This window comes from Camelus bactrianus, chromosome 10 (genome assembly GCF_048773025.1).
Source record: "Camelus bactrianus isolate YW-2024 breed Bactrian camel chromosome 10, ASM4877302v1, whole genome shotgun sequence".
NCBI classification, from domain to species: Eukaryota; Metazoa; Chordata; class Mammalia; order Artiodactyla; family Camelidae; genus Camelus; species Camelus bactrianus.
In genome coordinates, this window is record NC_133548.1 from 48,289,515 (window position 1) to 48,304,235 (window position 14,721).

The window sequence follows — 14,721 nt, forward strand, 5'->3', positions numbered from 1 at the left end:
TGTGTGCATGACTCTATCTTAATGCTGGATATTTAGGTTGTTTTTAGTTTTTGCTATTTCAAAAAATGCTGCAGCAACCATTTTTATACATCTTTATAAACTTGTTCCCATATATTTGTAAGATAAATTCCTGGAATTAAAATTGCTGAGTTAATGGATTGTAAATTGAAAATTTTGGTAAGGCTTGTAAGATTGCCTTTCAGAGAAGTTGTATTAATTTACATTTCTATTTTCTCCTCAAAACTGGGTTTTACAAAACATCTTATTATTTTGCTGTGAAAATTATGTCACATTTTAATTTTCATTTCTTGAAAAAGTTTGTCATCTTTTCATATTGTTTTGGCCATTTGTTTTTCTTTTCTTGTGAACTGCCTGTTTATATTTTTGCCTATTTTTTTTTGGATTGTTTGCTTTTTCATTTTTGATTGGTAAGAACTTTTTATATAGTTTTTATGTAGTAAAGAAATTAGCATTTTTCTATCATATATGCTTTGTATTATTTAAAGTTATCTATCCCTTGACTTTTGTGCTTGTGTTTTTTACTGGGTAGAAGTTTAAAAGTTTTATATAGCTAAGTTTATTAATCTTTGATTTCTAGATTTTGCTTCATGCTTAGAAAGCTTAGAAAGATCTTCTCTACTCCAAGATTATTTTTAAAAATCCTTCATAAAAAATTTTTTTTTAATCCTTCATACTATCTTCTGATATTTTTTTTTTCCTTTAAATATGTGGTCCATCTGGAATTAGCAGTGGGTAGGGATGCAGTTTTTTTCCCCCAAATAGGTAGGCAGTTGTTTCAACATTTATTGAAACATCCATCTTTTCCTATAGGTTTGAGAATGTCACCTTTATCATATATTAAGTTTCCAGATAGATCTAGACTGTGTTTTAACTTTGTATTATTTCACTGATCTGTCTATATATTTGATATCAGTACCAAGCTGTTTTAATACTATTGGTTACTATAGTTTTGTAGTATATTTTAATATCTGATATCTAACTAATTCTGAGGTAGTTTTTTGTTTTGTTTTTAAAGCTGGATCAAATAGGGCATGTTAAATGCTGTTGAAAAAAGATTCTTTTGAGAAGAGGGGTAGGGGATAATAGCAATTTACTCAGTTTCCTGATTGGAGAAATTTAAGTTTTCTTCAAAATTTTGCAGCATAAACAACATGATGATAAACATCCTTGTACATTAGGACCTGTGGCCTTGTGTGATTATTTACATAGGATACATTTCTAAAAGTGGAATTTTTAGGTCAAAGGAAATGCACATTTTTAAAGCTATTGATATGTATTACTAAATTGCTCTTCAGAAAGATTGCACCGTTTTGTACTTTTTTTGGTATTTCAGAATCCCTGATTATATAGTCATCAACATTAAATTTTTTTTTTTAGTATTTGCTAATATCATAAGCTAAAAATTTCTGACCCTTGTATTGTAATTTGTATGACTTTGGTTACTAGTTGGTTGAACATATTTTCATATATTTACTGGCCATGTATCCTTTCCTTTATCCATTTTTCAGTTGTAGTCAGGGAATCTCAATGCCTAGAAGGCTCCAAGACCCAGGGTAACTAACTCACTAATGTCAGCATGCCAAGGTAATTCTCTTTGAAAGGACACAGCTTTGTTGGCATTTTTCATGGGTCTTTGAGATATCTTTAAAGTCAGAAGTTTCAAAATTGAATTATAATAGTGTTCAGAAAAGAAAAGTAGGAAGCAGTGCCTTGTTCTTTTTTATCCATTGTATTCTCATGTGGGCCAGTTGCTCTCCCTAAGGGATGGGCCTGATAGTAGTGATTATCTTTTTCTTACTGATTTAAATATACAGGGAGAGGTAGAAGTAAAAGATATAAAGAGGTCTAAGGAGGTTAAATGAAGGGAACTCAGACTCCTGACATTATAGTATGAGCAAAAAACATGGAGTCAGCAAAACATGGTACATTCAAGTCCAAGAAGTTCAGTGTAATCAGAAAAACTGAAAGAAGTTTGAAAAGAGATTTTGAAAAAAGTAGGTAGCTGCCAGGCCTAAATCATTGCAGATTGTCTTGGTAAAATATCTCTAGAACTTAAAAACAAAACAAAACAACACTTAGCACATACTGTTTGCCAGGTGTTGGGGTATATCTGCCCTTAGGAACTTGTAGCCTATTGAATGGAGAAGATATCCTTTAATTAGATTCTTGGCTGGGGTTACCCCAATTTTTTCCTCTTTCTTTCTTGCATATCCCTGCTTGAAATATTTGTTCTAATTTTTGAAGGAGAAATAATTAAAGTTCTTTATCCCCATCCTGGATTGATGGGTTGAGCTCCCAGTTTAGTAAACAGGGACACTGAAGGACAGTTGGCTCTGGCATATGTAAAGGAAAGGGAAGAATTGTGGGAGAATTCAGTACCTGATTACATTCTGTAATGGTGCTAATTGAAAGATTTTCAAAGATTCCTTTTGAAAATCCTGGGATTTTGTCTCTTCTGTGAAAAGAGTTGCCTTTTCTCTCAGGACGCTGCAATGTTAATATGACAGCAGGAAACCAGCTTGAAGACACAAGCAGGGGGAAAAATTCATTTGAACTTTGCGGAAATCAGAGGCTTTCAAAGTTGTAAATTTTATAATTAAAACAACTGGCTAATTAAGCAGTTTAACCACTGGTAATTTGACCAAAACCTTTCATTTAAAGGGGAAAATGCTTGGTTTAACAGTCGTCTGAACCAGCCTTTTAATTAACCAGCTGCTCCAATTATAGGAATTGCCCCAAACTGAATTTGAAAATGCCTCCTTGCCAAGGAATTCCAGTAAATGACAGGCTGAGGCAAGCATTAGTGGCATTTTCACCTAAGATGTGTCATTATCTCAAAGATAACTTTTGATTCTGCTATTTGAAACCCTGGTGGGTGATTGAGTTTCTGTGTACTTAAAGATGGTGACTGGCATCTGAGTTGTTTTTTTAACTTACAGAAAATATTTTACTATATAATGGAGGCACGGGAGAGCTATAACCATAAAGTAAACTCTTGATGATGTTTGTAAATTTAGGGCAGCACAGAGACATTGACCTTGGAGGCTGTGAAGGATATCAACAGAGAGGTGCAGTCCCAGCAGGGGGAAAAACCCAGCATGGCACAGAGGCATGAGAACTGCATGGTTTATACAGAATGGCAAATGTAGCTCTGTAGCTGAAGAGCAAGGTTTTAAAGGCCTGGAGGAGGGAGGGTGAGGACATGAAGTGGTTAGAACTAGATTATAAAATCGAAGTTCTTATTTACAAAACAGAAATAGACTCACAGACATAGAAAACAAACTTATGGTTACCAGATTTGGGGGGTGGGGGGCAGGGGGTGGGAAGGGATAAATTGGGAGTTCAAGATTTGCAGATACTAACTGCTACATATAATATAGATAAACAACAAGTTTCTACTGTATAGCATAAGGAACTGTATGTATTCAATATCTTGTAGTAACCTTTAATGAAAAAGAATATGAAAAGGAATATATGTACATATATATATGACTGAAACATTATGCTGTACACCAGAAACTGACACAACATAGTAAACTGACTATACTTCAATTAAAAAAGAGAAGGAAATAAAATAAAATAAAATAAAATAAAAGTTCTTAAATGCTTACCTAAGGAGTGTGAACTTTAGGCAGTGAAAAAACATCAAACATTTTGAAATATGGCAAAGACCTTCCTTGTCTCATTCATTGGTGCCACTATAGTGCCTGGCACATTGTAAGTCCTTTTTAAAAAATTGTATATATGCAGTGAACAAATGGTTGCATTAATGAAAGAGAATATAAGTTTGTGTTTTAGAAGGATTAAGTTGTCAGCTCTAGAGGATGGAATAGAAAGGGCAGTGTGGATACAGGGAGCCTACCAGCAACACCTCAGCCAAGGCTACCACTTGAATCTTTGCCTGAACTTCCATCCACACTCCCCCTCCCCACACTCTTCTACCCACAACAACCAAAGTGATCTTTTTAAAATGTATTAGACATATAATTTCCCCATTTGTGACTCTTCAGCGTGAAATCCCAATGCTTAACAAGGCCCAAAGTGGTGGGTTCTGACCCACTGCTCTCATCTCTGATGCACTCTAAGCCCCTCTCACTTTGCTTCAGCCACACTGACAGCCTTTCTGTTCCTTGAATGTACCAAGCTATGTCCCCCTTCCCCACCACACACACACACACACACACACACACACAATTGGGGCCTTTGCACATGCTGTTCCCTTTGCCTGGAACATTTATTCTCTATCTTTTTACCTGACAAACTCCTATTTGCCTTTCAGGTCTCAATTTATTTTATTTATTTTTTTTTTAGTAGATAATACATGTACATGGAACAAGTTTTAAAAGACACAAAAGCATATAAATTTAACAGTAAGTCTCCCTCTCTTTCCTGGTGCCTAGCCACTTCTCCTGGGGGATAACCATTATTACCATTTTCCTCTGAATTCTAATTTCAGTTCACATGTCATTTTTATTTTAGAGAAGCCTTTCCTGATACTCCAATCCAAAACAGATGCACTGATTGTATTGCCATAACCCTTTTTATCATTTATCGCAATTGGTAATTTTATATTTATTTTGTGACTGTTCCTTCCTCTGTTAATGATTCCTTCTTCCTCCTAGATGGTAAGATTCATAAACAGAGTTTTGTTGGGTTTGACCCCTGATATAGCGCCAGATCTTTGCACGGTGCCTGGCACATCATAAGTACTCAATGATTAAGCTTTCCTAAGCTTTGCCTTGAGCTTCTGTAAACTCATTCTTGCCACCCTGCTCCTCATGCTCTGCCTTGATATTCTCTCTCTGGCTCTTTCCCTCTCCAGACCATCTTCTCTCTTCACTAACTCCTAGTCATCCACCAAGTTTTATTTAAAACCCACGTGCTCTAAGAATCCTGTCCTGACCCCACAAGTCCAACCTTAGCGCTCCTCCCATGTATATAACCCTTATCACCTTGCATTGGTATTACTGTCTCTCCACTAGACCACAGGTTCCTTATTTCAGAGACTTTCTCTTTGTCCATTATTATAGCTTCTCCAGCTTCTAGGGCAGTGCTTGGTACCAACCCAGCTTGCCATGGATATTAGGTTGGTTGTACACTGCACAACTCTAGTGTGTGCCATTCACATGGTTGTGAGGGTTTAACTGTTGCTGGCTACGCTGGTGGGTAATAATAAATGTTTGTTGAATGAATAAATATACTTTGGAGAGTTCAGTGTTTTTAAGAGGTCATATTTTGAGGTTATAATAAAATCTTGTTGGATAGATTAAATTTCAAGGCTCTGGTCTGACGATGATTGTGTACCCATCAAGGGGATTTGAATATCATCTCCTTGGGTGGAGGCCCAGGTTGCAGAGTCTGGAACCCAAAGGCTCAAAGGGTCAATTGGGACAGTGGCCAAGAAGATACCTCGGTTATGTACAGTGCTCTTTGGGAACCTCTGCCAAAAATGCCTCCTTCTTCCTTGTATGGTAAACTCTTACTCCTCTTTCAAGAATGCAGCTGTTACCCCTCTGAACCTATTCCCCTGCATCCCTCTATCCATCCCCGGGCATAGTTAGGTGCTCCTTCCTCTAGGTTCCTTGCTCTCATCTCCATGAAAATATTTTGTATTTCATAAGGTAATTATCTGCTTTCCTGTTGTCCTTCCCCAGTACACACTGAGTGTCTTCAGGGAAAGTAGCATATTTTAGTCATTTTTGTAACTGTCCCAGTATCCATACTGTGGTTGGCATATAATAGTAAATGTGGACTAATGAATATTGTGGAAGTGATCCATGATATCCCAGGGCTGTCCTGATGAAATAGTGTGGATTATAAATGTATGGAAGGTCTCTGAAGCTATGACTCTTGATTGGCCTGGCACAGAGCAGACCTGCTTGGAAGCACATTTTAGAAAAGAGAAGCTTAAGAAACATTTCGCTTAACGTCATTAGACTTTTCCACATCATTTTGTGTTTAGGTCCCCACAAAATAGTGGCCCCGGGGGAGATGAGGGCAGGACTACAGGAGCTGGGAGGAAAGGGAGCAGAACCTAGGACTAGTACTTCTCCAGAAGGTGGAGAGTGAGCAAGAGAGACATAGACATAGCAGAGCTGTGTAGGGCTGGTTCCAGTGAAAGGGTAGAGATAAGGAACTGAGATCAGATCTGGGAAAGATCAAGTCCAGCTAGATTTGGTATTCTTGAAATTCAGATGTTGTAACACCTCTGAGCACAGGCTGTTTAGTCAGATAGACCTGGGTTTAAAATGCAGTTCTGCCTTTTCCTAGCTGGATGACTTTGGCCAATTTCTATTTTTTTAAGCTGCAGTTTCTTTATTTGTAAATGAAGATAAAAATAATGAGAAATAAAGGAGAATATGTATATATCAGCAAGCCCTTCTTTTAAGGGGATCTGGGTGGCACATCTCTGGGCCTACCACGATGAATATATATAGAGAGATCCTATTTTTTTTACATACACACTGTTTTGTAGCTTAGGTTTTAGTTTTTATTTATTGTTATTTACTTAACAATGTCTGTTGGAGATTGTTACATATCAACACAAAAAAAAAGAAAATTAGATGATTTTTAAAACTTAGTGGAAATCTGTGATTGTCTTTTTTCCAGTTATATTTGCTGCCTGTCTCTTTCTGTAAACAATCCCTATTAGAAAACTTCAAAAGGATTATTGTTTGTTGAGGAACAAGAGAAAATGAGAGCCCTGTGAGAATGTATTCTTTTCCCTACCACCAGTGGATCTAGCAGGAGAGAATTTCTCAAAGAAACATGGGTAGTGGGGATTGGATATAGTCCAGGGGCCAAAAGGAGAGAAAAGGGGGGTAAACAGTGTCAGCTCAAGATCAAGAAATAGCTCTGGCTCTTTAAACCAACAAGAGGCCTGCTATCTTCAAATATTCCATCTCACAGTGGAAAATTTGTCTCCTCACGTATGAGCTGTCTGTCCCTGGCAGAGCTTTGAAACAGGTTTGTCTTATTTTCTCTCTTCTAGGTGGCATTCTGTTGAGTACCAGTCGGCACTACAGGTCAAAGCCCACCCACGGCATTGGAAGATACAAGCACCTAGTTAAAGCACAAGAGGTAAAGAGGATAGGGGTCCTTTAGAAAAGGATAGTGTGCAGCTTTTGCAAGGACTCAAAGATCAGATATGCAAAGATTGGATAGTATTAGAGCTAAAAAGGATTGGGGGTCGTCTTTCAGTCCTCTTCAGTTACTTAGTTTCAATGTGATCCAGAGTGGAGATGTTTTTACCAGTTCCCAATCTTGTCTCTAGGCCATGTTATCACAGTGAAAAGCAAATGATTTAGTTTTATTATTTGTGATACTTAAAGAAAATATCTTCTTAGTACTTAGTTCCATATGGACCTCCCGATGGAAATGATACATTCAGTTTAGTTTGGCAAGTAGAGGTGGATTAACATTTTCAGCCAAATAGCTGATTTTTACAGTATTTGCAGGTTGAAAATATGTATGTGTTACTTGAATTCATTGTCACAGATAACTGGGAGTTAGTTCTGAGCATTACAAGATTATTTAGCCTATTTATCTGACCCCAGCTGCAGGATTGCGTCTGTGGTGGTTATATTTTTGTGCATTTGCAGAGGACTTTGTGGTGGGATGGACATAATGCTGTCTTGAAAGTCAGACAATTTGGCTTTGAGTCATGATTTTATCACTTCCTGTAAACAGTACAGTTAGAAAGATTTGCTGTTCTACTTGGGGAGATTTCAACATCTTTTTTGGTTCTTTGGCTTAGTTTGATGCTTCCACACAACCATGCACATCTCCCATTGCCCCTCTCACCTTGGCAGAGGTCCATTACCACTATATTTGGGCCTCAGAAACCACTAAACTTGCCACATTCTCCTGAGCATCATCCTTATATCAAGGAATTTCATGAAAGGAGCATTGTTACATCTGAGGCTTGTATCAGGCAGCCTCCCAGAAGAAAACAGCCCTACTAAAATTGTTCCTTTGTGGTAAGAAGAATACTGAACGGGGGACCAAGAAACTTGTGTTCTAGCCTTGGTTTCACCACTTATTAACTTCGTGATTTGGGGTAAGTTAACCTTACCCCTCTGGGCCTGGTAGTCCCTGAAATTATACGTAAAATGTTTTCCATGTGTGATTTTTTCTGGGAAGGGAGTCCATAACTTTTGTTAGACGCTTTGCCAAGTTTGAGGAGCTCTGGATTAGAATATCTTTAAGAGTCTTTCAGCTCTGATATCATGTAACACCATAATACCATGAAATAGTTATCAAACATCTATTATGTGCTAGGCACTGTTGCGGGTACCTTGCCTATTCAGACTAAGTTGCACTAAACCTTTATAGTATGACTGAACAAAACCTGATTCATACTCAGAGGGAGTTGATAAACCACTAGAGGTAAGACATAGATAATTATGCTCCCAACCAGAAAGTGACAAGCACTAAAAGGAAGATACAAAGTGCTATTAAAATTCAGAACGAGTTATTTACACTCTTTTTAAGTTATGATACCTTAGAATAAGTTATTGGAGTTGTTTTATTTTGGGATATCCCCCTTCTAAAAGTCCCACATAAATTAGTGGGAAATAAAATTAGTTTTGTTTGGGTGTGGGTTTTTTTTTTTTTTAATTTCTTGAGATCCCTCCTCAAAGATAATTTTCTGTATAACATGCTCTGACCCACTCCTTGGCTTGGTATAAAAGGAAGCTTACTGTTTGGTGCTATTTTTCTCTCTAGCCTCCTGTCCCATCTCATGGATACCATGCTCAAATCAGCCTACTGTTTTGAGGCCCCTCACATGCTCTTCTGTCTGCTTAGAAGACCTTCTCTCCTTCTTCACTTGGCTAATAGATCATGAAATTTTCAATCCCATTGAAGAAGCAGGAAAAGGAGGAGGAAAATGAATCTCCCTTTTGAGAAACCTCCCTGGATTCCCTACACTGGGTTACTTGTCCTACCATGAGCTGCTGGAATTCCTGTGCTTCCTCTGTCCTAGGACTTGCTGCTCTGTTTTGACCACCTGTTTCGATGACTATCTCCCGTCCTAGATGGTGAGCTCCCTAAGGGTAGAGGCCATGTCTCATTTTTTTCTGTATCCTCAGGGTCCAACACAAAGCCTGACATCAACTAAAGGACAAAAAGTATTGATTGACCTGAGCCTAAATGTGGTTATTGGAGCTGCCCTAAGGTTTTGTAGATCAGAGCTGGCAAACACAACCCACTCTCTCAGGCAGCTGCCTCCGGATGACCTTGGTTGCTTGAAGGGAGTGATGCTCCCTTTTGTTAGGGCTGTAGGCTTTTCTCTGATGGCATTTATTGCTCAAAGGTGGCTAGCACAGTAGTGCTGGATAGTAGCGGATGCTGCTACAGGCTCCTCACTTCCTGTGTGAGACAGCACAATGAAAACTTTCATCTGCCAGACCCAAATCCTTGTCTCTTTTGCATCCATGGGGAACTAGACTGGAAAAGCTAAAAGGCATCTTTTGGCCCCTTTTCTCTCCCTAAGCTTAGAGCCTAGAAAAAACAATAAGCAGCCAGATTCCCATTTTTCCTCTCTGGCTCTCAGGGTGACTCCTCTACCCTCTTGAGCCCTACATCCCTGGGATAAGTGTTAATTCTCATGTACAAAGTACCTAATCCTCATCCCTTTTCTGCTAGTATAATCTCTTCACTCCTCCTTTCAAAGGTCCCACACTCAGTCTTATGACTCCTGAACCTTGGGAAGGAAAAGGTGCATCTTCCTCATCTCAATTTTCTTTATCAATACTGGTTTTACCTCTTTCTTGCATGGCCTAGTTTATAACTCTGGATTGGTTCCCATTCTTCCATCCTATGCCCTTGTCCTTGTGGCTTCTCCGAGGAGTTAGTGAGATGAGAAGAGGAATGAAAACAAAGCTTCTTCTTGGGTGGCAGCATGGGGGATGACAGCAAACCATGGGATTCCAGGTCTCAGCACAAACCCAACCTCCTTCTCAGTGATTTCCCATTTTGTACTCTATGTTTCTGACACATTTTCTCACACACCCATGCTGTCTCATGCCTCTGTGCCTTTGCATGTTCTCTTTCTTCTTTATGAGATGAGACCTCCCTTTTTTTTCTCTTATCATGAAAGACCCAGCTTGACTCAGGGCGGTGAGGGTTCACATTTTAGAGAATATCTTAAGACACAGCACTGTGTCTCAGTGTGTAGATCTCATTATTCATTCTGTTAAATTTAAGAGGCTTCAGATTGTTTGGAGTAATTCCTATTTGATAGAAATAAAAAGAATATAGTCCTTCACATTTGTACAATGCTAGGTCATTTCTCCCAAAACCACTTACTTGTTCTCAGCTTTTGTCCAGCCTCAGATCTCGGGGTAATAGCCCAACAATCAAAGAATTGCCAAGAGGAAGATGTGGGAGGATGAAATGGAGGCAACATAAATTGCTGTCAGTTTCAGTTGTTGTATGTTCTGTTTTCCAGGCTCTGGGGCAAGAGGATAAGGTATATTTTTTTTAACTCAGACACTTTAATTCCTCTTTATAGAATGGCCCCTAGGAATCAAGATACTTTTTCTCTTGGAAACTTCATGCTGTTTTGACTATTGACATAGAGGAGGGGTTTGTCATTTCTGACACCTACTTATTTTGTTGTAGCACCCATAGATAGATCAGCTCTCAGCCACAAGTCTGGGAGGAGACTGTGGCAACATTCCCAGAAAAATCAGCAGATCGGAATCACTTTAGGATGACATTCCTAGCTTCCCGGAAACAGAAAGATTGATTTTGCTGGTCTGGTGACTGTAGGACTAGACATGGATTATAGGACTGGCTTACAGAGAGTTGTTTTAAACTAGCATGCATGTTTTCCCTCAAGTCTGCCTCTTGTAACTCATTGAAAAGAACAACCATCATTGAGCATCTGCTATGTGCCAGACACTGTGCTTTGCACAGATGATGCTGTGGTGAGTGGGACACAGTCTCCTCTTACAAAAAACATACAGTGGGCTGGGAAGGATGCTGCTCAAAAGTGTAGCTAAATACAGTTGGGAAGTGCTTTACTAGGGGAATGAACTCAGTATCAAGAGAGCAAAGTTAAAGGAGCAGTTCTCCCTGAAAGGGTCAGTGAAGGTATTACAGAGTTCAGTTCAACAAACATTTATTCAATACCACCTGTGTTGTTGCACTGAGTATGTAAAGCGAACTGACACTCATCTAGGAGTAGCCCTTTGCTTGGGGTAGCTGGAAACACTGGGGCTGTAAAAACAATAAAAATAGTTTCCCAAAGCTTTTCCAGGCACAGTGATTTCTGTGAAGACCTGGCTTTTCGCCTGTGCTGGCCTCTAGCCCACTGAAGTCTCATCCCACCTTGCCTGTTCTGCTGCATTATAGCATTGTCAGTGTTAGAGAGATTCATATTTGATGTGAATAAAAATAATGATCCCTTTCCATTTTTAAAGTGCTTTCACATCCATTATCTCAGTGCCTCTCAAGACATAGGCCCTTGGAACACTGGTGATCCGAGCCAAACCCCTCCTCAAGTTTAACAATGACAATCTTACACATTTTGGAAAGATATTAAGTTAATGGATTGAATTGTATAAATTTCAAATTTTTCTCCCATCAGTTTTACTTGATGAAAATAAATATTAACAGAGAAACTCATGTTTGCATATTTTTGACATGCAGAAAACTCTGTTTACATAATATAACCATATTTTCTGCCAGTTAAGTCATTCTTGTTGTGTAAGGTGACAGCATGTTGATGAGTATTTCATATTGCTTCCCAAAGGGAAACATGATTTATTTTAGGCCGTCTGCAACCAACAAATTTGAAAACCATGCCTTTTGATTCACCAACTCTCCTGTGAGGTAGACAAGGCAGAAAAGGGAACTGATTGAGAAGCATAAGTGATTTCTCTATGACCATATGGCTAGTAAATAACAGAATTAGAACCAGAATTTAGTTCAGTTCAACTCAACATGTAATATTGCTCTGCTCGAGGATTAGAGAAATGAATGAGACATGGCACCTTCTTATTAAGATAGTGGTTTGGCTGCCATAATAGAGAAATCAACTTAATCAAGGGGCTTAAGCAAGATAGAGTTTATTTTTCTCTCATATAAAAGTGTAAGTAGATATTCCAGCTTTTTGTTTTGTCACACTTACCATCCTCCTTCTCTCTCATAGTGAGATGGCTGCTCCCATTTCTGGCTTCATATCCACATTCCAACCAGCAGGAAGGGGACCAGCAGAAAGGGAGAGCAGTATGCATGAGCTCATATCCAACTGGCCAGAACGTGGTCACATAACTGTACCTAGCTGCAGGGTTGGGAAATGTAAATTTTATTATGAATGGTCATATGCCCAGCTAAAATTCAGCCATTCTGTTATTATAGGAAAAAGAGAGTAGATATTGAGGAAACTGGTGGCTCTGCACACCTTCCTTAAAGGGAAAGATGGAGATTAAGAGAAATGTGTTGGAATTAGGCAGACCCAAGGTAAAGATTCAGTTCTGATGCTTACTAGTGTGTGTCCTTGGGTATGTTACTTAATTTTTCTAATCCACAGTTTTCTTGGCTTTTAATAACCATGTTATTTAAATGTTGTTGCAGGAATTAAGCTAAAAAAGAATGTTTTAAGAACTTAGCATAGTGTCTGAAACATGGAGTCCATAATAGTGGTGGTGATAATGATGATGATGATGATGATGATGATAGCATTAGTCCCTCTTTTTACAATCCCATAGCACTCTATTTTCCTCCCTCAAAACATGCATCTTCTTATAATTCCTTGCTCTATATATGCCTTTTCTGATAGATTGCAAGCTTCAGCGAGGAGAGACTATGGCTGTCTTATTTACTATCATAACCCTAGTGCTAACCCTGGTCTGACTTATCACTAGCGGTCAGAAAATATTTGTTGAATAAATGCATATATGTGATAAGTGATAGTTGTGTATAAGGGGGAGAGGATTGCTATGGGAATACATAGGAGTAGGACCTAGACCTAACTCAGCATGAGGAATCAGTGAAGGCTTCCTGAAAGAGCATGAACTGAGTCTTAAAAAATGTCTAGGAATTGCTCATGTTGAGGGTATTGGGTGAAGAGTCAGGAAGAGGAAACAATCTTTTCAGGAAGGGGAAACATTCTAGGCAAAGGTGGGAAGTCATTGATTCTGGAGATGCAGTTGAGAAACTTAGCAGTTTGTTAATCCTGGAGTCTCAAGTGGGCACTAGAGGATGAGAGGACATGAGGCCTAAGAAGTAGTCAGGTCTAGAACAACCTTTTTAAAGACCATTTGTTGAGTAACTACTATATACCCTACATGTCATGCTGAAAACCAAGAAGTACTGACCTGCTCACTGCCATTTCAGCTGCACCCACGTGAGGCCATTGCTTTGGGGTTTTAACTGACATGGTGCAGCAAGATAGCTTGTGTTGAACTTGCCATAGGAGGTGGTCTGCTCTTTATGATTAAATTGAGAGGCTCTGTTCCTTCGTGTGTGTCTTCTGTCTCTGTCTCTCTGACCTGTAAGCTCCTTTAGAGCAGGACTTGGGTTTTCTCTTTTTTTGGTGTTCTTGCTTAGAGTGGTTGAATCAGTATTTTGCACATAGCAGATGGTTAATAAGTGCTTCATTCCGTAAACTATATGAGTAGGATAACAAAGACCATAATTACCTCCAATTTATGGTGATAATAATGTCTTATCTGTGTACCTTATGCAACCTTTTTTAAAGAAACCATTTATTGAGCAACTACTATATGCCAAATGCTGTAATTACCAAGTACCAGGCTTTAAAAGCATTGCTTCATTTTATAGTATTATAAATGGTATATTTTATTTAATCTTCAGATATCCTGTGGTTATTAAAGACCCTGTTTGAGGAATCTAAGACTTAGAGAGATTAAATGACTTGCCCAAGTGGCTAGTAATTTTCAGAGCTGATTTGAACTGAGAGTTCATGTCTACGCTATTTCCATTTCATATAATCACTATTTTGAGCTTCACAAGAACCTTAGGTGTTAGAGATGAAGAAACTGACACCTAGAGAGATCGCTCAATGTCATTTAGTGACTAAGCAGATAGAACTTGAGTCCAGATTTTCTTTGGCTTCCATCTTAATTTAGTGTTCTTTATGCAGCACCAGGCTGTGTCTCTTTGCCATCCCAGTCAGGGCCAGGTCTTTGTCTGGTATATGTGTCTTGAATGTGCCACCCTGAGTCATAAACATAATCACTTGATTTCTGTGCACCTTACATCATTATGGACTGTTCAGAGTACTATCACCAAATCATTTAAGTCCCCAGGTGTAACAAAATTTCCATCACCAAAATTTCTGGAAGCTGTATATATTGAAACTTTTCATTTGAGGATTAAGATGATACAGTTTCTTCCCAACTTTCCTGCCCTGGAGAATGCCACCTATAGTGATAGGCAGATATTATCATCACTTTTGCAGAGGCTAGAAGAGAGAGCCCGGGCTTGGAGCCACAGACACATCTTCTAGCCATGGCTAGACGTAAAGTGGTTGCCTTTGCCGTTTCCTTACTATTATAACCTTTAAAGAAGTCATTTCCCCTTTCTGGACCTCGACTTCCCTCTGTGTAAAATTAGGGAAGGAAGAACAGAGAGGCTAAATTATCTCTAAGATACCCTCCAACTGTTAGCAGTCTGTGATTCTAATCTGACTCCTTTCTCTGTTCTTTGCCAACAAGATTCCCGGTA

The 14,721-nt window shown here is 38.8% G+C and overlaps 1 protein-coding gene across 1 annotated transcript in view; it reads left to right on the forward strand.

Moving 5' to 3' along the window:
- Positions 1 to 14,721, forward strand: part of MRPL48 (mitochondrial ribosomal protein L48) — a 41,378-nt gene that overhangs the window by 11,957 nt on the left and 14,700 nt on the right. The window contains exon 4 of the mRNA XM_010973114.3: positions 7,013 to 7,101. Within this exon, the coding sequence (XP_010971416.1) occupies positions 7,013 to 7,101 (89 nt within the window). The remainder of the gene's footprint in view (positions 1 to 7,012; positions 7,102 to 14,721) is intronic.